The sequence below is a fragment of the Chrysochloris asiatica genome, unplaced genomic scaffold, assembly GCF_000296735.1.
Source record: "Chrysochloris asiatica unplaced genomic scaffold, ChrAsi1.0 scaffold00018, whole genome shotgun sequence".
Lineage (NCBI taxonomy): Eukaryota > Metazoa > Chordata > Mammalia > Afrosoricida > Chrysochloridae > Chrysochloris > Chrysochloris asiatica.
The window spans coordinates 27,616,063-27,640,129 of record NW_006408536.1 but is presented as its reverse complement, the minus strand read 5'-3'; the positions used below and the strand labels follow the sequence as shown (position 1 = coordinate 27,640,129).

General features: G+C 41.5%; 1 protein-coding gene across 1 annotated transcript in view; it reads left to right on the top strand.

The window, feature by feature from the left end:
- WWC3 (WWC family member 3) overlaps nt 1-21,973 on the top strand; it is a 145,812-nt gene extending 123,839 nt beyond the window's left edge. Inside the window, exons 14-23 of the mRNA XM_006835645.1 lie at nt 435-521; nt 1,824-2,016; nt 3,165-3,332; nt 4,599-4,747; nt 8,887-9,031; nt 10,745-10,909; nt 14,454-14,546; nt 19,160-19,387; nt 20,460-20,587; nt 21,785-21,973. Of these exons, the coding sequence (XP_006835708.1) occupies nt 435-521; nt 1,824-2,016; nt 3,165-3,332; nt 4,599-4,747; nt 8,887-9,031; nt 10,745-10,909; nt 14,454-14,546; nt 19,160-19,387; nt 20,460-20,587; nt 21,785-21,851 (1,423 nt within the window). The 3' untranslated portion in view covers nt 21,852-21,973. The remainder of the gene's footprint in view (nt 1-434; nt 522-1,823; nt 2,017-3,164; nt 3,333-4,598; nt 4,748-8,886; nt 9,032-10,744; nt 10,910-14,453; nt 14,547-19,159; nt 19,388-20,459; nt 20,588-21,784) is intronic.
- The last annotated feature ends 2,094 nt before the right edge of the window (nt 21,974-24,067 follow it).

Below are 24,067 nucleotides of genomic sequence, written 5' to 3'. Positions count from 1 at the left end.
TCAGATGATTTCTAAATTCTGCTATGAATAGCAGAGAAACAGGATACTTGGGGGTTTTGAATTGCAGTCTCAGGAAAGGCCATGGCCAATGATGGCCACATTGGCTTACTCTTGTTAGTCCAGTTCAGGGCTTCACCCCTTTAACACTGATGACATTTGGGGCTAGACCATTTTCTGTGATGGGGGCCATCCTGTGCACTTAGGTTGTTGAGTGGCATCCCTGGTCTCCACCCACAAGTCACTCTCTGAGGTGGGGACCACCCTGTGCACTGTAGGATGTGTACCTTACCCACCCATTCTCCGTGGTTTTGGCTACCCAAATATCTCTAGACCGTGCCCAGTGTCCGTGTGGAGGGCCATTGCTCTAGTTCATCCCGAAGGCTTTTTTCACCTTGAGAGGATCTGCAGTTGGTGAATAGTGTTTTCTTTCCTAGGCACGATAGCAGCAGTGAATGTCTGCTGGTGAACGTGCTTCAGCTGAAGAACTTTGCTGGGCTGGGTATGAAAGAAGACTGTAAAATGTAAGTTCGGGGCCAGGCAAGGACTGGGGTGTCTTCTCGGAGAGCAGGGGATGTGCACAGCTGATGGTGTCCTCTTTCAGGCTCTCATTAGATAGCACAGCCCATTGGCCTGTTCTGCTTTTCAATAAAAAGTCTAGTGTCTTAACCTGGGCAGAGCCAGGTTAGTTCTGTGCTGTGGGATGAGACGCTAATGAATGCCTGCCCATCAGCAGCATTGGGATTAAAATTCCCTTCATGTTCCCAGGACAGGGTTGGTGCTGATGCAGCCACATGCTGTCTCTGAGTTCTGATGATGTTTATTAAAAGGTCTCTGGCTGACTTAACAACAGAAAGACAACCCAATCAAAAAATGGCAAAAGGACTTGAATAAAATGGACCTGTCACCAAAGAAGATACATAAATGACTAAGAAACACATGAAAAGTTGTTCAGAATCATTAGTCATTAGGAAAATGCAAATCAGAAGCACAATGAGAGACCACTTCGCACCCACTAAGATTGGTATGATCAGAAAAACAGAGAATAGCAAGTGTTGGTGAGGATGTGAGAAATTGAAGCCCTCATTCATTCCTGGTAGGAATGTAAATGCAGTGGCTGAAGGAAGAAGACATAACCATGTGACTGGTTGCGAGGCCCCTGATGACTTTGGTCTTGTTAGGAGTGCTAACTCTGAGCTCTAGTCTCTGGATGGGAGCCTGATGGAGGGTCCACTTACCCAGGTGAGTGACCATACCTGTAATGGTCACTTGAAGTCCAAGGGTGATCTCCCCTTACAAGAATTTTTTTTATAAACTTGAGCTCTAAAGACCTTGGAAGCAACCTGGCTTTAAGGGGATGCGGACTTGCCCTGGGGTTTTGATCGCTCGAATGATGTCCTGTCACATTCTTCAGGACAGATTGAGCTCTTCACATGGAGAGAGAAATGGCAGGACACACAGCGCAGTCTGTGCCCTCACCTGGTGAATGAACTGAGAGAGGATTCAACTTGCCACACACACAAGAATGTAGCACCTGAAGAGAGAGCTCAGGGGGCCCCAGGAAGATCAGAACGCTTTCCCACAAAGATATTGAGAAGCAGAACCTCTCTCTGACTAATCTGTCAGAATTCTTAAACACTGACTTTTGTGTCATTTCTCTTCTTGTGACTGATTTTTCCCCTTGTCTCCAAAGTCACATAAGATTCTTTGGTCCTTTTCTTAGTTAATTCAACTTGTAGGCAGCCAAAGAAAGGAAAACACAGGTGCATATATGTATGTGGCTTATGCATTTTGTAAGTCAGATCTGTCCCTCCCTCTCATTTCAGACACGTTCGCGTCTACTTGCCACCTCTCGACTCCAGCACACCCAATACCTACTGCTCTAAGGCTCTAGAATTCCAGGCCCCGTTGATATTTAATGAAGTTTTCAAAATCCCTGTGCATTCAAGCATGTTGACATTGAAGTCCCTTCAATTATATGTGTGTTCCGTGAATCATCAGCTGCAGGAAGAACTACTGGTATGGTTCTCCATCCTTTCATTGTCTTTGGATTGCTCTGTCTCGTCTTTCTAGCTTTCTCTCTTTCTCTTTCTGCCTTTGTATCTTTTTGTCTTCCCATCATTGATCGTCGTCTCTTTCACTCCCTCCCTTTCATTCTTTCCATGCCTCATTCTTTCCCTTCTTTTCTTCCCTTTCTTATCTCACTCCCTTCGTTCCTCTCCTTTTCCTCCATTTCTCCCACCATCTAGCTTTCCCCGCCTCTTCCTTCTCTTCCTTCCTTCCTTTTTTTCTTTGGCAGGTTGCTTAAAAATTATAATGGTAAATGAACTCTCTAACTGGGACCAGTGAAATGAATGATAATACCATTGATCTAGTCATGTGCTCAATTCATATTGCAACCCTCCTCCATGAGATAGTAAGAAATATTAGGTACCCATTTGTTAAATTTGAATTTCCGGTAAACAATAGATCCTTTTTCAGTCTTTAAGTATATCCCATACAGTAATTGGTACATACTTATATGACAATTAAAAGAAATTCATTGTTTACTTGAAACTCAGGTGTAACTGCATGCCATGTATGCAGAAGCTTTAAAAAATTCATGGGAAAAAAAGTAATTGAAATTAATGGAAAGCCCCACAGACTTTTTGAAGCCTCCGCATATGTTCTCTGTCAAGCCTAGAACTTAGACACCAAAGGATCAGGCATTTTGTCCTTAGGCCCATGTAGCCATTCGATGCCCAGGCCAGAATTCAAGAGCCAGTTGGGTTTCCTTCCAAAGCTAGAATGTTAGTCCCTTGGTTTGTACCACCTCTGCTGTAGAATGTACATGCTTAAAACAGAGTTCAGTTGGTCCTCTCTTTATTCCAAACATTCTGGAGAGAATCTGTGGCTCACTAAAGTGACAGAACCCTAACCCCTGCCCAGCATCCAAGGTTCTGCTTACTCTATCCTGTTCCCTTCCTGACTGAACAGAACAGAAAAAAAGCCACAGAGGCACCCTCGTTAGTTTCCTTGTCAGTTGCTTTCATTTTACCACCTCCCTCCCCTTTTAAAGGAATTACTATTTTAGATCTTACTTAATTACGAATGAAAGGTGAACTTGGTATTTTAAAAGAAATGAACTCACCCAGTGCCTACTCTGGCTTCCTTTGACATCCTTATAGGGCATTGCACAGATAAGCTTGGCTGACTACGAAAGTTCCATTGAGATGCAGCGGCGCTGGTATTCTGTTCAGGTCTTCACCAGTTCCGAGCCACAGAGGACCTGTGAAAACCAGCGTGCTGAAGAACGCACTGCCCAGGAGCCCACACACTCCGAGTTTGGGAAGACGGTACACTTCTCTGCTCATAGGAGCCTGTCACAACTGTTCTCCTGACTTGTGGAGATAGGCAGTTAAAAGTCTTAAGATGTAGTAAAGATGAAGAAGTTGAGTCTCAAGGAAAACCATAAAAATGGAACATGCAGCCAATCTTTATTATTTATGGATTCCATATTTTCAAATTTTTCTACTTGCTAAAATGTGTATTGCCCCCAAATTAATATTGATCATGCTTTCATAGTCATTTTAGAAACAATGCTCAGAGCCCCAAGACATTGAGAGCCGCTAAATGTGTATGTTCCCAGCTGAGGGTGAAAAGACGTTGCAGCTGTCACACTGTCAACAAGTGTCCCTTTTACAGTCTGTTGCGTACCATATTTCATATTTTGTTGCTTTCTGATGCTGTTCAAAATGGCCCCCAAGCATAGTACTGAAAATGCTGTCCAATGTCCCTAAGAGCAAGATGGCTATGATGTGGCTTACAGAGAGCAAACCTGTGTTAGGTGAGCCTCATTCAGACTTGAGTTACAGTGCCATTGGCCAAGAGTTCACTAGTTACTGGATCAAAAATAGACATCAAATTGTCTGTGAATAGGAACATACATACAACATGGTTTGGTGTTGATCAATTGAAGGAGATTTTGTAAACAAAGACTCACAAGAACCTAACCATGTATCTCCCCTAGGAACAGGGATTCAGTATTCACTAATTCAGTGTTTGTGGTAAACGTCTAGAACAGGGGTGGGGAACGCCCGGCCCTCAGGCCGTATAAGGCGTGTAAAATCATTTGGTCTGGCCATCACATTGGGGGTGAGTTCATTAAATGTTTGACCAAATATAGCAGGCGAATTTTGAAGTTGATCATTTTGTATGGCCGCGAATTATGTTATAAATTTTGGCAGAAAGAAGGTTTCCCACCCCTGGTCTAGAACATGCTACAAATAACAAATCTCAACTGCGTCAATATATATGACAACTTTATGATAATGTTTAAAAATAATTTCTTTTATTGTTAAGAATATACACAGCAGATCACCCAACAATTGCTACATGTACAAAATTCAGTGACCTTAAAAACATTCTTCATTCTGAGAATGTTTTTAATGCCAGCATATTCATGATCACATGTAATTTGTGGTTGGTTATTTTTCACTCTGTGCTGTTGCGAGTGGAAAATGAGCACACTTCTCAGTGCAGTGGGAGGGTCTGCTTCCTGTGGGACCGTGACTGTTGTCGGCCCTATGAAGCTGGTTTCACTGGGCCCACTTTCTCTGCAGGATGCTGTGACAGTTCTGCTGGCGAGAACCACAGCCCAGCTACAGGCCGTGGAACGGGAGCTGGCAGAAGAGAGGGTCAAGCTGGAGTGCACCGAGGAGATCCTCCAGGTGGAGCAGCGGGAAGGTCAAGCTGAGGCCGCGCCTGACAGGTAGGTGCCAGTGGTGTCTCCCCGTCTTCAGTGCTTGCCTCCTCCATGCAAAGGAGTGTGGGCGCTCTTCCACTTCTCAAGGCAGGATAGCCTGCGTCCATGGGCATGAGGTGCCAGTGTGTTAGATGTGGCTTTGCCCCCACAGCTGTGTCTTTAGGATCAAGTTGTGCTTCTTGCCCCGTGTCTGGAGCCTGGACCAGGCAATTCTTCAGTTCCATTGTCCTCTCAGGGAATGAATGTAATACTGCTCTGGATGAGAAACTCACCTTGAATTCTATCCCCAGCTCTCCCTCTCTGCTTATCACCTTTCCCTTCTATTCTAGACTCTCTCAGAGAGACTGAGACTATTGAGGCACTCCATCTCTGCCAGGATGGAGTAAAATAAGGTCCATTTATGATTTTTCACGAACAGTGTTAGATAATAATTCACATACTGTACAACTCCCCCACAAAAGAAAAACAATTAGTATTTTTCTTTGTCTTAAGAGCTGAGCAACCACCATCACAGCCAATGTTAGAACATTTTCATCACCCCAGAAAGAAGCTCTGTACAGAAACTCCCTGTATTCTCCTCAGTGCTAGGCAACCACTGATTTGCTCTGTGTCTATGAATTTGCCTATTTTGGCCTTTTCTTATCAATGGAACTATGCACTATCCTTTTAAACCAGAAGCAGACCTCTGAAGTAGATGAAGGATTTGCATGAGCCAGCACCTTTAGTGAACTGCTTTCTGCCTCATTGTCTTCATGGGCACTTCCACAGTTTTCCACACTGTTGTTGTTGTTATTAGGTGCCATCTAGTGAGTTTGGACTCATAGAGACCCTATGTGCAACAGAATGAAACCTGCCTAGTCCTGCGCTATCCTCACAATTGTTCGCTTGAGTCCATTGCTGCTGCCACTGTGCCCATTCATATTGTGGGGGTCTTCCTCTTTTTCACTGACCCTCTGCTTTACTTAGAATCATGTTCTTCTTGGGACTGGGCCCTCCTGACAACATGTCCAAAGTATGAGAGATGAAGTCTCACCCTCCTGGCTTCTAAGGAGCATCTGGATGGACTTCTTCCAACCCAGATCTGTTTGTTCTTCTGGGAGTCCATGGTACTACTTTCAATATTCTCCTCCAGCACCATAACTGAAATGCATCAATTCTTCTAGGGTCTTCCTTATTCATTGTCTAACTTTCACATGCATATGAGGCACCTGAAAATACCATGACTTGGGTTAGATGCACCTTAGTCCTCAAACTGGTATCTTTACTCTTGAACACTTTAAAGAGGTTTGGTGCCAAAGATATACTTTGTGCAATACGTTGCTTGACTTCTTGACTGCTGCTCTATGAGTATTGATTGTGGATCCAAGCAAAATGCAGTGGTCTTGTAATTCTATCATGCGATCTCCAGCATCATTTTTATCACTGAGGCCATATTTCCCAAATTCTGATCGATCCTTCCTTTTTGTTTCTAAAGTTTGCATTTTAATCACCAGTACATCTTGATTGCATGTTTGATCAATTTCAGACTGAAGAAATTGGTAGAATTCTTCAATTTCATCATCACTGCTTTAGAGATTGGTGTGGAGATTTGAAAATAATAGTGGTATTAACTGGTCTTCCTTGTAGGCATATGGATATTATCCTATCACAGACAGTGTTGTACTTCAGGATAGGTCTTGAAATATTCTTTTTGATGATAAATACTACATCATTCCCCTTCAATTTGTTGTTCCCAGCATAATAAGTCATATGATTATCAGATTCAAAATGCCCTATATCAGTTCATTTTAGCTCACTAATGCTTAGGACATCAATCTTAATGTGTTTCATTTAATTTTTGACAATATCCAGTTTTCCTAAATTCGTACTTCATACATTCCATGTTTGGTTATTAATGGATATTTACAGCTGTTTCTCCTTGTTTTGAGGTGTGCCCCATCAGCAAATGAAAGTCCTGAAAGCTCTATTCTATTCGTGTCATTTTGGTCAACTCTACTTTGAGGAGGCACTCTTCCCTAGTTATATTTTGAATGTCTTCCGACCTTGTGGGTTCATCTTTTGGCACTATATCTAACAATGTGCGGCTGCTACTTGTGAGGTTTTCAGGGGCTAAATATTCAGAAGTAGTCCACCTCTCTTTCATCCTAGTCTGTGTTAGTCTGAAAGCTCAGTTGAAACCTGTACACCGTGGTTGACCCTGCTGGTATTTAAAATACCAGTGACATAGTTTCCAGCATCCCAGCAACACGTGAGGCAGCACAGTACAACAGACTGACGGATGAGATGAATGGTGGACTTTTTCCCCACGTAGAGTTTCATATTTCCAAAACTTCCTTCTTTCTCCAAGTATCTTTCTCTGAAATTACATTTTGCCATTGAAGTTGGTTCTGCTTCGTAGCAACCCTTTATAGGGTTCTGAGATTGTATATCTTTGTTGGAGCAGAGAACCTCATCTATCGCCTGGTGGGCTTGAACTGCCAACCTTGTGCTCACACTCTAGTGCTTATCCTGCAGAGTCACCGTGCTCCTGAATTTATATATATATATATATATATATATATATATATTTTTTTTTTTTTCAGCGATGTTGCACTGTGGAGACTGTAATCATTCTGATGAATGGAAAACTGCCCTGCTCTGTAAACCTTTGCCCAATTCACAATAAAAAGTTAAGAATAAAATAATAAAGGAAATGTCAGATACACAATGGTCTCTTATACCTTTAATCCCAAATAACAAGACTGAAAAGAGTCAGTGTATGCTTTGCCTAAGCCTGCCTCCCACTTGGTTTTGTAAGCAGAGAATATTTGAGCAATAGAACCCTGAGGCCCAGGTTTTGGAGGCAAAACTCCCCTTTTTGTTTGAGTCCACCCAGAGACACCTCAGAAGAAAGCCCTGGAGATCTACTTCTGAAAAGCCAGCTGTTGTCAACCCCACAGAGCACAGTTCTCCTGTGACACCCATAGGGCCACCAGGTTTCAGGGTCAACTCATTGCCGACTGGCTTTTTTCTTTTTTTTCTTCTTTTGATGTACTTATTAATAGTGGGACATAATATTATCTACAAAAAAACTGCCGAGACTTGAGTTCTGCCTAACACAAAGGTCTGAGTTGTTTTTTGTTAGCTGCTGTGGGGTCGGCCCGTGGCTTATAGTGACTCCATGTACAATGGCATGAAATACTGCCTGCTTCTGTGACCCCCCCCTCCCCCGCCCCATAATCAGTTATAGATTGGTTTGTTTTAATCTATAGTGTTTTCACCGGATGATTTACAAAAGTAGATCACCAAGACTTTCTCCTAGTTCCTCTTTAGTCTGGAGGTCCTCTGAATTTCAGTATCAAAGCAACATGCAGGGCTCCACTGACATGAAGTGTGCTAGCTAGGAATAGAACTCAGATCTCCTGTGTGGGAGGTAAGAATTCTACCACAGAACCACAGTGGTGCCCCTGGCTCTGAGTAGCTGCTTCATAAGAAGTTTGTTCCTGGGATGAGGGGAAGAAGGAGGCACATACCCACCCTTCCCACACAGACACTATGACTTGGGAAGGGCCAGGCCAGAGGGTAGAAAGAAAAGAGGGAGTGCTCTCTGGGCAGGCTGGTCAGATTCACAGCCCTTGTGACTTAGGGTCTTGAAGAGCGTTTTTGTAAGTTTTGTTACAGATGAGAACAGGATAGTCCCACAAACTGAGCCATGTGTTGATAGACCCAGCTCCAGCTTGAACATACTTTTCTGTCGCAACGATGCCAACCTTGTTGCCAGGTGCTGTGTAATCAGCTCTGACTCAGGGGGAACCCATGCACATCAGAATGTAACACTGCCTGGTCCCACACCATCCTCACAACCTGAATTTACATTTTAAAGAATTTTGTTTTGGGGAGAAACAGAGCATGGCAGATAGCGGATACTGGGGTGAAGAAGACCAGAAGCTAGAAGGGCTTGGGTGGGGCTTCTTCAACAGCTCCAATTGGGTGATAAAGACAGGCAGACCCTCTTAATGAAAGACCTGGTTGAGTTGTCTTTCCTAGAAAACATGAAACCTTTGGACTTTATGAGAAAAGCAGTGTCTTTAGTCACGAGATAAAGTCCTTTCGATGAACACTTTGTGAGTTGTGGTTTGTTTGTTTTTCAATGTCCCCACCTTTAGGAGTTGGCAGGCTGGCTCAGTCGACAGTGGTTGCAGCAACTGCATCCAGACCAGTCCCCTGTACCCAGAGTCCATCCACAGACACCTGTTTACTGGCCAGGCAGATCCTTACAGCCCGGAGCAACTTCAGCCCTTACCTCTTAAGGTAAGTAGGACACATCCAGGCAGGTTACAGAAACTCCTGACAGTTTGCAATACATAACTTTGCAGTGCCCTGGAAGGGAACTGGCAAGTAAACTGAACTGAAAGGAAGCAGATGCCAATACGCACAAGCACAGGAGTAGAGCAGTGTGGCTTGCCTATAGACATGCCCAGTGCCATGGTTCTGGATGAATTGTGCTATGAAACAGACAATGCTGTTGGATTAGGGGTGGTAGCTAAGATGGTATTTCCCTGAGTGCAGAGGGAAAGAAGTGAATGGCTTAATTGTAAAGTGCTTACAACTGGCACCAATTCTATAGAAATGATTATCAACTTCAAATTGAAAGGAAAACTCAAAAAAGTACACTTTTATTCCTTCCTATATAATTGTGCCTGTTGTTGTTATGTGCTGGTTGGATCGATTCTGATACATAGTGTCCCTGTAGGACAGAATCTGTAGGTTTTTTCTCCTGCACAGCGGCTGATGGGTTCAGACTTCCAATCCTTCTGTTAGCAGCTACATGCTTGACCATTGCACTACCAGGGCTGCCGCTTCTTGACCCAGAGTCCCCTGTTGTGAATACTTCCCCACAGCAGTGTTCTAGCAGATAATAACCAGGATACGTCAGTAAAATGTAATAGCATTTTTGACAGTCACAGTGGCTAATGAAGAAGAAGATAGTAGGTAAGCAGAGTATGTATTTAGAAAGACAGGTCTTAGAAGGTCTCACTGAGAAGGTGAATTTGGAGTGGAGACTTGAAGAAAGAAAATGGGGAAACTCCACGCAGCTCTGGGGAAGAGCATTTGGGGATAGGCAGTGGCCTGTGGCCAGGCTCTAAGGTGTGGTCAGAGTGCCATGGGAGTCTCTGAGCTGAGAGCAGACAGAGTTAAGGGGCCAGATCACATAGGGGTCACTGAGGCTTTTTTCTCTGAGAGTGGTGGAGAAGCTGGTTCTAAACCTGAGTGACATGATCTAACTTCAGTTTTAACGGGATCTTCCTGGTGTCTGTGTTGAGGACAGATTGAAGGGGAGGCCCATGTGGAATCAAGGAAACCAATGAGAAGGTTTTGCAGTAGTCCAGGCAGGAGATGATGGTGACATGAGTGAATTGGTCAAAATCTACCTAATTTGGAACATAGAGTCAACAGAATATTCTTTCAAGCCAGTTTGGAAGGAACAAATGGAAAGTGGAGAGACCCATGAAAGAGAAGGTGTGGGTGGAACATTAGAAAATCCATTTTGGATGTGTCAAATGTGAACTGCCTCTTAGACATTTCAGTGCAGATGGCAAGGAGACAGTTGTTTGGTGATGGTATTCGTCTCTTAGGTCTGTAACAAAGTACCACAATCTGGGTAGCTTATAAAAACAGAAGTGTAGTTCTGGAGGCTATGAGTCTGAAATCAGGGTGTTGGCCTTGTTGAACCCTTCTGGACGCTCTGATGGAGAGTGTGTTCCATTTTTTCGTTTCTGGAGAGAGCCAGTCTCTGCCTCTATTGTCACATGGCCATCTTTGCTCTGTGTCTCTTTGCTTGTCTTCCTCTTTCTATAGGGACATCACTCATAGTGGTTAGAACCCACCCTGCTTCAGTATGACCTCATGTTAATGCATAGCATCTTCAAAGACCCTATTGCCAAACAAGGTCAAGGTAGTATAGACATTAGGGTTCAATCCATAATAGTGACTAAGCTAATTTTATGAATGAACTAATTGTAGGTTGATAAGGAAACAAACACAGAAGATCTCTTCCCAGAAGAAGTTGCAGGTCTTCCAAAAGAGAGGGCTGGCCGCAGGACCCGTGGGTCTCCTTTTGTGCGGAGTAGCACAATTGTTCGTTCACAGACATTCTCACCTGGAGCACGAAGCCAGTATGTTTGCAGAGTAAGTCGGAATTTCTTTGCTGCATATATGGGATACTTTCTTCCACCACCCCTTTGATTTTTTTTTAATTTTTATTTTTGTCTTAACTAACTTTGCAGAAAGATGTATGTATTATCACCAGTAATACTAATCAGTGAACACCACGTATGTATGGATTTGAAATTGGTGGTCTGGTGTCATCTCCTTGCCACACATTCATTGTTGAAATAACTAAGTTCACGAACCATTTTCTTCATTGTAGAATATGTGGAATATTCGTTTTGTACAGAATGTGGTATATAAATAAAAAACAATCTTAGTACCCTACACCCACTAAAAATTTTATAAAACAATTAATCTCATTCTGCTAAAATGGCATACATTACCTTTGCGTTCAATTGCTGATACTGGAATCGTATTTAAAAAGCTACATCATGAAAAGGGAAGATAAACACAACACATACATAAACTCACATATTCTGTTCACTTGTGCAAGTAAGCACCACAGATTATCAGTGCTTAATGCCTTAATATGGCCCCAGGTGCATACCCAGACCTGGCCCTGTGATTGCTGGACCAAATGTGTTCCAGGGCAGCCACAATCTAGAAGAAGTCAATTCTGTGGGGAGACTAGCAACAGGTCTCCTAAACATGGTGAGTAGCAATTTTCTGAGGCTCATTCTTGTGCAGTAGAGAATCATCCTTGCCCGGCAAGAGGTTTGGCACTTGCCCACCTTCTGAGAGGCAACCTCAACCTCTAAGCTTGATAAGAATGTCTTCATTTACCTGGGGCCTTGGGCTATGCCAGATAGTTTATGTCTTAACTAACAGGTCTGAGGAAGATCAGGAGTGGAATCTACAGTTAAACTGCAGTATCGAGATATGTTTATTTCACTGAAAATACTTGATCAAACGTTATCACTTATTAAGTTTATTAATTATTCACACATTGTTCTAGACATATACAACGGACTGCTCTTTCCTGTGTTATCATATTTTGAGATGTGACCTGCCAAAAAATGGATCAAACTGAGCAACAGTTGAAGAAAAGACACAAAATTTCCCTTTTGTGGGGGACCCAAACACTTCATTTCTTCCTCAAATTAGTCCATATTCAGCAGTAGTTATAATGACAGCAACAATATGGTACAAAGTATGTTCTTCATCATTCTGTGTTTCCAGTTCACGGGTTAAGCCAAATCATGTCTTCGTTTCAATATGATAACATATAATCTCTGTGAATTGAACTATTTTCATGTTTATCAGTCATATTCAAATTGTTCTAGTCACTAAGCCCATCCACAGCAAATTGAGAATGAAATGATTTAGGACCGAATAGTTTGCAAACAAAAGAATACAGAGCTGACTGATGGAGAGTACAATAGCCACTTTGTACATTTTCCCCATTAGCTGTGCGCCCTAGAAATAGATTGTGGCTTTACAACCTTGTTTGCTTACCATCCAGAAAGTTTTAACATGAATTGATAAATGGTCTCTTGTGGTGGTGATAATCACTTGCCCCTGTTTGTATCCAATAATTTACATCAAACAAAGAAAAATTATTCTACAAAGCAGGGTCTATATTTCTGTTATTTATGGTTTGGATTTGGGGTCTTATGGAGTCTGCAGATGTGGCAGTTTCTGATTCTAAAATAGTTTCACTTTCTGCATAATTTTTAATTTTACTACAAGGAATGGATGCAAAACTTGGAAAAAGGTCTGTTATATTCCTATTGCTATTTGTATTTTCAGTACTTGTGGTACTAGTACAATGATATGCACCCGTTAAACTCAAGCATTCAACGGAAGAAATCTCTTCTGATTTTATAAAGGAAGTTACCTTGGAACTGTCTTTAGGGATTCACAAATCCTTTTCTGTTTATTTCTGCGTGCTTTTGTTTTGCACTCCACTTAGTTGCTGCTATTTCATTTTACCTGGATATAAAAAATTGTCACCTTTCTAAGCGTGGTTCTACAATAGCAAATAAATTTTAATATGAAAATAAATAGCATTTATAAAACAAGTGAAATTTATCAAATACAGTTTACATTCAAGTTTGGGCATTAATGCAAAAATGTATGTTTGAAAATTAGTAAGTAAAAATTTTTATTTGTAGCATGTTATTTTGTTCTTCAAGTCTGAGATAGTACAAGGAAATAGTACTTGCAAGGCCATCAGTAATAATTTCATTCGTTTATATGAGGGGGCTTCGAAAAGTTCACGGGAAAATCCCATTACGATGTTTATTGGTGGGTCATTCCCAGATCTCGGCAAGTGCTTTTCATCTTGAAATTACACTTAAAAATCTGCACACTCACTGTCCATCCTTTGATGCTGTGTCTTCACAGTCTGTTGGCCTGCTGCCAGTACCCTGGGCAGGGGGAAGCAATGGCAAAAATGTGATACAAACAGAGGGACGTGCTCCATCTGAACATGCATTTTGGTTCGCTTTGCGCAGGACCAGATACATCATACACGATTCTAGAGTTGCTGGCACATTCTTTTGTGGTTGATAAGAGAGAATTGAATGTAGAGTTACACCCAATCAATCTGAAATAAAAAGGAAAATGTTATTGTTAAATAAATCACTTTTCCTTTTGTCCTTTTGCTTGGCATCTATGAGTCTTGGCTTTGGTGCCCTGGTTTTATTCATGCCCTAAACATGTGCTTACCTTGCTTATTGGATAATCTGTCCCCGACTGTACCCCTTTATACTTCAAAAGTCATCCTCTAAGGAAAAGAGAGCAGATGGTTACCAACCCACCGAGGAGTGGACTCAAGTCTGTATATTGTAAAAGACAGGGAGAAAATCCTAAAATTATTCCAGAGAAGGCCTTCCCCATTCGGCGGTGTGCTCCAGGCTTTAAATAGAAGTGTGCCTGTACTGGCAATGGTCTTAGAGGACCTGTTGCTTCTCTGTATGTTTATAATGGTCGTGCAATATTTAATCAGCCGTGCCACTGCATTTCCTGAGCATTTGGGGTTCATTGACACGGAAAGTAAGGAAATGAAGGCAAGGACTTTGGCTTTTTAACACAGACACACATTGATCCTGAAGTGAGAAACCACCACCAAATGAAATACATAATGTCTTGGCTCCTATCAAGAAGGCATTATTTATTTTTCATTTTCACTCATGGGAATGAGTCTCTTTTTAGAAAGCCATATTTATTCCAACTCGTGCCAAACTCAGAAACCCAGCAAAGGAGAGTGATGACTGAGAAGCGAAAAGCGCTGAGGACAGAGCTGGCTTTCATGAGTGTCCTCCGTAATACCAATTCGCAGTTTCTAGCACTAAAGTATTGTTAATGATGTTAACCAGATGGACAGGAGGGGGACCAAGGTGGGGTTTTTGTCCGTTTGTTTTGTGTTTGGGGGGGTTACTTTGTTTTCATTGGAACTCTTATGTAGGTTATGCATGTACTTGAAATGAAAGCCAAAGACTTGTTAAAAGTACCTGATGTTGTAAATGAATTTGAGTGCCTTTGAAGTGAAGCCATCTAATTAAGAGGACACAGAGCAAATGAATATTCAGTTTCTGAACACCATTCTTTTTTGGTGCAGCTTTATCGTAGTGACAGCGACAGTTCAACGCTGCCACGGAAATCACCCTTTATCCGAAACACCTTGGAAAGACGAACCCTCCGTTATAAGCAGGTGTGTATGGTATAAACTAATAAAGGGTCTTGCATTTTCCCTGGGGGTTATTTTCACAAAACATAAAAGATAATATTTTAGGTAACATTTAAAGTAATATTAATTTAAAAATAATGTTTTTGTTTTCTTACCAGGTATAATTTTAAAAGGATGTTTAAATGCCATGTTCCCAAATACTATTTCTGAAGATGATACCTAAGATAACCCATGATATTTACATTTTTTACAGGAAAGAGAAATTACTTTATTAAATATCGATCAGCATTTATAAAGGACAATTTTGTGATGCTTAAGGATTAAGTTTTCTATAAATATCTGACAGTGCAATAAGATTAATATTTACATTAGCTTAACATTTACATTTGTAATTGTAATAACTTAATAGATAATAGAAAACCTTTTTTGGACAGCGTATATACAAGAGATCTTCATAAAGTTTGGGAAATTTTCATTTTCTTTCAATTCCATTTTTCTATGAACTTTTTGAAGCCCCCTCATATGTATGCAAATACCATATTTTTATACAAATAGCAAACATATCTATTTGTTGGCCAACCACACCCTCCCCATGCAAGGTATTTTCATAAGCATGCTATGCTAAATTGTTTTACAGCAACATGTAAAAAAAGTATTAGTATAGCACGCTTACAAAAAAAAACTCCACTTAAGGGGCACAATAGTCAACAAACAAAAGTAGAACATGAGTTATTTGTGGGTTTGCTTTGTGTTTTTGAGGGTATGAAGAATTTCACACATAGCATTCTTCTCATAGGTGTATCCTATGGTGATGGTAGTGGTTTTGTGCAGTGGAGTCTGTTCCAACTCATAGCAACACTGTACAGGGTTTCCAAGGCTTGTAAATCTTTACAGAGGAAAATCTCATCTTTCTCCCCTGGAGTGACTGGTAGATTCCAACTGCTGACCTTGCGATTAGCAGCCCACTACTCTAACTTAGGTCTATTCTATGGTTTCCTTTATTCTTTTATTTCCCCCACATCACACCAGTTTTCAAAGCTTTGCCACTTTTAGAACGTAAGCTAATGGTTCCCTGTCTTTCTAGGCAAAGAGCCTTTTGAATGGAAAAATCAAAATTCCAGATCTCCATATAGTTGTTTTACATAGAGTAGCTGTTGACTGAGCATTACAAGAAAGCAGATAGTTCAGCTACAAAGTGTTTCTCAACAGAAACACTATTGACGTTTGAACCATATTAATTCTTTGTTGGGCACTGGGGGCTGTCCTGTGCATTGAAAGGTATTTAGCAGCATCCCTGGCCCCTACCCACTAAATGCCAGTCACACTCCCCACCCCACCCCCAAGTTGTTACAACCCAAAATACCTCCAGGCATTTTTGTTTTAAAGCTTTATTCTGAAATAGTTACAGATTCACAGAAAGTTGCAAAAATAGTATAGAGTGGACCCAAGTAACCCTTTACCTAGGTTTCCCCAGTGGTATCATCTTCCATAACTACAGTGCAATAGCAAGACTAGCAAATTAATATTAGTACAACCCACAGAGTTTATTCAGAGTTCACCAGTTTTACACTCACTCGTGTGTGGGTATCTGTAGTTGTATACAATTGTATCACGTGTAGGTTCATGTAACTACCACTGCAATTACGATGCAGAACTGTCCCGTCACCACAACTCTTGTGCTACCTCATAAAGCCATGCTCTGTGAGGTTTACTTTCTGGGACACCTTTCTTTTTCTTTCTTTGGCAAACAGAGATGTACCTCCAAGCATTGTTACCAAGTATCCTTAGAGGTCAAAATCATCTGACTCAGAGCCACTGAGCTGCTATAAATTCAGCAGTGCTTTTAAATAAATTTGTACTTATTCAATTGCAACATAAGGGTAACTCAAAAAGTATTGCTACTAGGGAACCAGTTCAAACATACACAGGTTTGTTTCAGATTTGTTGTTGTTGTTGTTACATGTCAAGTCGGTTCCAACTCATAACAATCCTGCATAGGGCTTCCGAGAAGTGGCTGGTGAGTTTGAACCAACAACCTTGAGGTTCAAACTGACCTTACGGTCTAGTACTTATCCTACAGCGCCACACCAGGACTCCTTGGTTCAGATAGAATGTATTTAAACTTACCTCTGCAATCAGTAGATGGCTGCAGACAAGTTTGATCAGTAATACACTTGTCTTAGTCTCATTAGGGTGTCTTTCCCCCACCCCTGCCCCCCATAAAAGGATCCATTCCAAACAGTGGTTTCCAAGGAATCTACGGGCCTGGAAAATTCAAGGCAGAAAGCTCAGCTCAGAAGGTTTTGGTAACCGATTTGGGGGAAATCAAAGGGGGCTCATCTTGATAGATTCTCTCAAAGGACAAAGGACTGTCATGGGGGCTTATTAGGAAGACGTTTTCAGAAGATGGAACACTACATTGGTGAGGAAAAGGCCATGAAGCCAAGGAATTTTTTTCCCATCACAGCAATATACTTGCTCATTTTTCAAGGATAGCAAGGACTGTTCTACGAGTATTTCATTGGGAAACTATATCCCATCCAGCATCCAGTCCTGACCTTGCCCCTTCAGCCTTCTTTTATTTTCCCGAACTCAAAGAGCATTAAAATGGAGCACAGTTTGAGTCCCTTGAGGATGCCAAAACTGTCATTGAAAAGAGCAGAATTATTCAGGGTAGGGTTAGAGATGGACACACTGTCTTCAGAATATGTAGACCTAGATGGGAGGACATGTTGAAAACATTTTTTTTATATTTTTCTTTAATAAAGGAGTCTGGTTTTGTAGCAGTACTTTTTGACTTGCTGTCATATTTGCATCTATATTGTATGTATGTGTATGAAGTAGTATTATGTGGCTGTGGAAAGCACACACTTACTAATCAGTGCCCAGAAAATGTTGCTGCCACCTAGAGGACTGTGTTTCCCATTGGGTGGGAACCACTACCCTAAACCCCACAAACAAAAGGCTCTTCTCCTTTTAAGACTCGCTTGAATGCAGAATATTTGCTTCCCTGAGGCTTATATCAGGAGGAAAGTTTTCAGCAGCTTGTATGTGTGTGATGTTTTAAAACAAAAAGACACTCATACTATATATAATATGCATTTCCTTCCATATAGCAGATCATTAAGATCTTTCCATGTCAATATCTTTTTTTCTAAACTTCTTACAGTGACGGCATTTTAGACTGATCTTGTAATTCAATCAGTTTCCGGCAGGTATATATTTATATATATATATATTTTTTTCTGTCATAAACCTTAATTGGATTGCTTTTGAATGGAGAGTTGTTCTTTCAGATGCAAGTCTAAAATGAAATTCCTGGACCAAAGAAAATGCAAATATTTAAAGTTTTTAGTATATATTGTCAAATAGTACTTGAGAAAGATTGTACTCATTTTTGATCCTCCAAGCCCCCATATAATAGGGTCTGTTTTCTTTACACTTTTATAAACACATTGTTGTTGTTAAGTGCTGTGTGCCAATAAAACTTTATTTGTAAAAACAGGCCACAGGCCATAGCTTGCTAACCCCTACTCCAAGCTTTCCAAAAAGATACAGAAATGTTCAAAGTCAACTCAAGAAAGCAGCTGGGAGTTTTCCTAATGAGATGTAACAAGCAACTGCCTGAACTCATGGAGTCATGGAGTTGGTTCTGACTCGTAGCGACTCTGTATAGGGTTTCTGAGGCTTTAAATCTTTGCTGGAGCAGAAAGCCTCCTCTTTCTCCTGAAGAGTGACTGGTGGGCTCGACCTGCCATCCTTGTAGTTGGTGTAGCGAGAGGCCTGGTGTGGCGCCGTGGGCTAATGCGTCAGACTGCAAAGTCATTTGAACTGCAAGATCGGTGGTTCAAGCTCACCAGCTGCTCCTCGGAAACCCTATACAGGGTCGGTATGGGTCAGAATTGACTTGACGGCACTTAACAACAACAACAACAACTTTGATATATTGGAGTCCTGGTGTGGCACTGTGGGTAAATAATGCGCTGGACTGCAATGTTGGTTTGAACTGCAAGGTTGGTGGCTCAAGCTCACCAGCCGCTCCTTGGAAACCCTATACAGGGTCACTATGGGTCGGAACTAACTCAATAGCACTTAACAGCAACAGCAACCTTGATATGGAGTCCTAGTGTATGTAGCACTGTAGGATAAAGCACTGGACTGCTAGCTGCAAGGTCAGTGGTTCAAATCCACCAGCAACTCCCCCAAAACCCTAACAGGGTCACTATAGGTCTGAACTGACTTGACAGCACGTAACAGCAACCCCCACCTTGATACTGGAATCCTGGTGTGGCGTTATAGGATAAGCCACGGACTGCTACTTCAAGGTCGGCATTTCAAACCTACCAGCCACTCCTCAGAAACACTATACAGGGTCATCGGGAGTTGGAAGTGACTCGATGGCACTTTAGAACAACCACCACCTTAATATTGAACTAGAGATTTAAATTAATCTTGAAAAGAAGTCATTATTTTGAACTTTGAGCCATGCTTAGAGAAATGCTTCTATCATAACCTGCCTTCTGTAACTTGTGGGGAAACCTTCTAGAAGGCTAGAGCTTGCCCGCTGTGTTGCATTGCAGCGAGTGCGCTGTGTGCCTGTTGTGGACTGTGCATGCTCACGCTGCCATGTCCTACAGCCCTGCAGGTCTTCCTTGGCCGAGCTTATGGCCCGCACCTCCCTCGACCTGGAGCTGGATCTCCAGGCATCAAGAACAAGACAGAGGCAGCTGAATGAAGAGATCTGCACCCTTCGAGAACTGAGGCAGCGGTTAGAAGATGCCCAGCTCCGAGGCCAGACTGACCTACCCCACTGGGTGCTTCGAGATGAGCGATTCTGGAACCTGCTGAAGGAAGCAGAGAGACAGGTAAGAGGAGTTGGGTCTGCTTCAGCTTCCCATTGGCATCCAGGTGCTGACTGTGATGTAGACTTTTGCTCTAGTTGAATTTAGGTTCTGAGGTAAGTATTTTGGATGATAAATTCTAAAGAGTTGTTTTAAGGAACCCAGTTTTCCCCCTCCATGGACCAGGAGGATAAGGAGGAAAGGGCCTAGTGTTTGAAATGGCACCACATAGATCCTGAGACTTTGGTACTTCTTTGAAAGATGCTGGAAGGGGAGGGATCCAAGTGGTGAGGGAGCAAGAGCTTTAGGTCCTGCAGCAGACATCCTCATCCCTCCACTACCTGCACTTCCATGATGGGAATGTTCTGGGTGCCATGTAGCCAAGTCAGCACTTGTTCTGAGGGCATAGATCAGGAAGAACTGTACGCTGGGCGCCACTTGAAGGGGGCATGTCTGAGTATTTTCTCTTGCTACCTGTGACAGGTCATTCAGCAAGTTCAAACTAAGACTTTCCTATTTGAAAGCTGCCAGGGGTCAAAGCAGACTGTATGATCTTGCTCTGCTGAATATAGTAAGAGAAGACCAAAACCCAGTACCATCTAGTCGATTCTTACTCATGACAACCATGTAGGACAAATTAGTATTGTCCCATAGGATGTCCAAAGCTGTAAATCTTTATAGACGCATACTGCTACATCTTTCTCCAATGGAGGGATAGGGGCGTTCAAACCAGCAACCTTTTTTTAGTTATTAGTCAAGTGCTTTAACCATAGTGCCTAGAAAGAGAAGAAACTGAAAAAATGACTTTTGAAACATTCTAGACCAATTTTCATCTGTGAAAGCAAGGAAGGTGAAGATGTAATTTTCATGTACTGCCCTCATGTGTTAACTAAAGGATTAGCAAGCTTGTCTTGTCTTTTTGAGCTGGTATTATAGTGACGTTATCTAAAAGATGGTGTCAGATATTTACATAGGCACTAATTTCTGTAGACCCGCCTTTGCTTACTGGTCTCCAAAGATGGGAGTGGATTCATTTATCCTTCCTTAAAAATAAAAGTGAAAAAGGTTTCTTATTAATCAAATGTTGTTGTTCCAGACAAGACAGACCAAACTTGAGCACCATCAAGAGCAGGCAGCTGAGAAGATGCTGAAGAAAGCCTCCAAAGAAATCTACCAGCTGCGAGGGCAAAACCACAAACAGCCCATCCAAGTGCAGACTTTTAGGTACAGAAACAGAGGGAAGCTGTCCTGGGACTCATTTTTACTGAGTTCTTTGACTATAATACCTTTCTTATTATAAAAAGTAACAAGTATTAAGAGAAAAGAACAAAATAGGAATCAAATGTAACTACTATGTCCCACAACTGTGAGCATTTTAATGTTTTCTTCTGTTCTTTTTCTTATGCACTATTCTTTTCTACTGTAATATCTTAGAATATGCTGCCTATTTTCAAACATTTGCTGTTGAAAATAACACTGATGTATATGCATGTGTGTGTCACATTTGTATTTTTAGTAACTTTGGATTAAAGCATGGTCTAAGAACAGAAACGTGTGGCATTCACATGTATATAGTCTGATGAATTGTCACAAACTGAACATTGCAAAACTCAAAACATTACCAGCACTCCCGTGTACAAGTATAGAATTCAATCTATATTCCTGTGCACCGGTTTTTTCTTTTTAATTGAGGTGAAATTTACATCACATAAAATCAACCATTTTAAGTGAACAATTCCGTGGCATTTTGGACATTCACAGTGTTGTGTAACCAATCACCTTGATTTAGGTACAAAACATTTCATTACCCCAGAAGGGAACCCTGGGTCTAAACCTCACACCCTCACAACCACTCATCTACCTTATATCTCTGTGGATTTGCCTCTTCTGGACAGTTCATCTAAATGGAATCCTATAATGTGTGGTCTTTGGTGAATGGCTTCTTTCACATAGCATAGTATTTTCAAGGTCCATCACATTGTAACATGACTCAATACTTGAGCTCTTTTTATGGCCACATCATTTGTATCTGATATGAAGCTTTCCTTTTTGTATACCCTTAATTTTCCTTTCCACATCATAAAATGGCATAAAGTACTGTGACTGTCTTCCTTCAATTATGATTTAGAATGGATTCATTTGTGCATTTTTCATTTATTCATTCATTTATCAATCTAATAAATATTTACTGAGCACCTATGGTATACTAGGCACTGTTCTCAGTACTGGAGATAAAGCCTTCATGGGAGCACTGTAACTTGACTTTAAATTTTTGAGAGTCTGTATGCACACCAGTTGTATTGTGGAGATTCAAATTCAGTTTGTTCTCAAAATAAGAAAAGCCATGATTGATACGAGATCCTCAACACTAGCTTTATGGCTTTCGATCCCCTTCTAACCTGTCATTCTTTCCAATCCCAGGGAGAAGATAGCATTTTTCACAAGACCGAGGATTAATATACTTCCTCTGCCAGCTGACGACGTTTGATGTAGTGCCTTGTACACATGACGTATTTATCTGCCTGTTTTATTTCCATGAAGTTATTATACTAGCTAAATTTATCTTTGAAATGTTTGTGCAAAGCTATTAATATACACATTTTGTAAAAAGCCAAAACAAACCCTCCCCAAAAAAACAAAAACCAAAAAAAAAAAAAAAAACAAAAACCCCTCACTGGTATCTATACATATATATTTTATAATAGTGACGACAACAGGGCTTGGTTTTTCCTTGTTGTGAAATTGACATCTCTGAAGACACGTTATTTTATAACAGATCAACTATCATGTTAAGAGTGTACAGTTTTTACGCTGTTTTATTTGACTTAAAGGCTGGAAGACAGAAACGAAGTGAGTGCAGGCAAATTCACTGTATTGTAATTTATTTATAGTACTTTTTTTTTTTTCCTTGAAGGAAAATACTGACTTTAAGATATATTTTAAGACTGAAAATTTGTTCTTCAGTATGTGTCATGCAGTAGAATGGAGCTTGGGGGCTGGTTTGGTTTAGGACACCTGAAATGCCAGCATGATGTGCTTGGTGCATCCCTCGGGTCATTTTCACCCATGTGCATTCACCATGTATATTGTACGCTTTCACGCTTTGTGTGTTATGTTCCAATACCAGCAGCAGTGTCGTAATCGTAATGCAAATGCCGCATATGCATTGCAGAGCTCAGCCTCCTATTTATGCTGGCTACTAACAGCTTCTCGTTTCTGTGTTGCCTTGTGCATCTTTTCGAGCTTCCCATAAGTCTCAAGCAGGCGCTCCCAGGCTCTTTGCCCACCTTGTCCCTGTGGGCTGTCTACAGCGCCGTTGCTCATCAGACAATGCCCAGCCTGCCTTTTGAGTCTGTGTCATCTTATTCCTGTTATATTATGAAGGAAAGTGAGAAGAACTGGGAACCCCCATTTCCAGTGAAATCACTGGTGAATGCAGCAATTCAAACTCAGACACAATAGCCTTTAATGATGCTTGATTTGTGAGTAAGTAGAATTACCCAGTGAGTCATTTACAGAAGGATATTGGATTTAAATCGGAATGTTTCTCCTCTGCTGGAGCCCAGCCAATATTTCTCAAGAACTCTTAAAATTAGCTCATGGGGAAACATTTTTTTTTTTTTTTTACATAATAAAAATGTGCCATTATTCTTTTAAAATGCCAAATTATATAAATATTTTGCCTGATACGTATTTATTATATCTAAACTGGACTCTTCTTTAGGAGGCTTGAATGGGAAAACAAGGTGTGGAGCATATCCATTGTCAAAGAAAAGTTAACTCTCTTCCTATATCTTGCTTTCCCTGCCTTTGGAAATGGCCTTTTTAGTCAGGGGCTCTCTCACCATATTAGTGTGTAACTCTTATGCCCCTACTCTTCCCCTCCCCCCCCCCCCCCCCCCCCCCCCCCCCCCCCCCCCCCCCCCCCCCCCCCCCCCCCCCCCCCCCCCCCCCCCCCCGCCACTCCACCCCACCCCTTGCATACCCAGCCTTCCTTTTTACATTTATTAAAATGAATTTTGTAAAAGCATTTCATTGACACACGACCTGTCACGGACAATGGAATTTGTCAGTGGTGGTAAGACTGAAAACTTTCTGCTTGTCACGGTTGTCATTTCTTGCTATATATTTCTGGCTCTAGTCTTGCTTTGTTTTTTTGGCCAATTTTTTTGTATACATTGACCCACAACAGAGGTGGAGACAAACCCACAAAACATCAGTTCTTACCAAAATTGCCAGTCAACAGACAGTAAAGACAATGGCTGGAGCTCTCTAGCCCCCCAGTGGTTGACACTTTAAACAGACGCTCTTTGCGAGTGTCACTGGACTCTTGAGTATGTCTCAGGCACATAACTCACTTGACGAACTCTGGGCTAAATTGCCTGTGTGCTTCCTTATAGCCAAGGTCAAACGTAGCTCTTTCTACAGAAGTTGAGACAACTCTTCTGTCAACCTATACTAAGTAGCCAACAGTGCCCCCACCAGCACCACCAGAGGGGTTTTTGTTTGGTTGGTTTTCTAAGTCCCACTTTCACCTAAAAAAAAAAAAAAAAATGCAGCCTCCACTTTCGTATCTATCCAATGATTTTTGTGTGTTTGCCACCTTTCTGGTTTACCTGTGCCCTGCAATGTGTTCGTTTTTGCAGCTGAACGGGACCATAGTAAAGAAAGAAAATCAAGACAAATAAAGGAAGGAGATGTGTT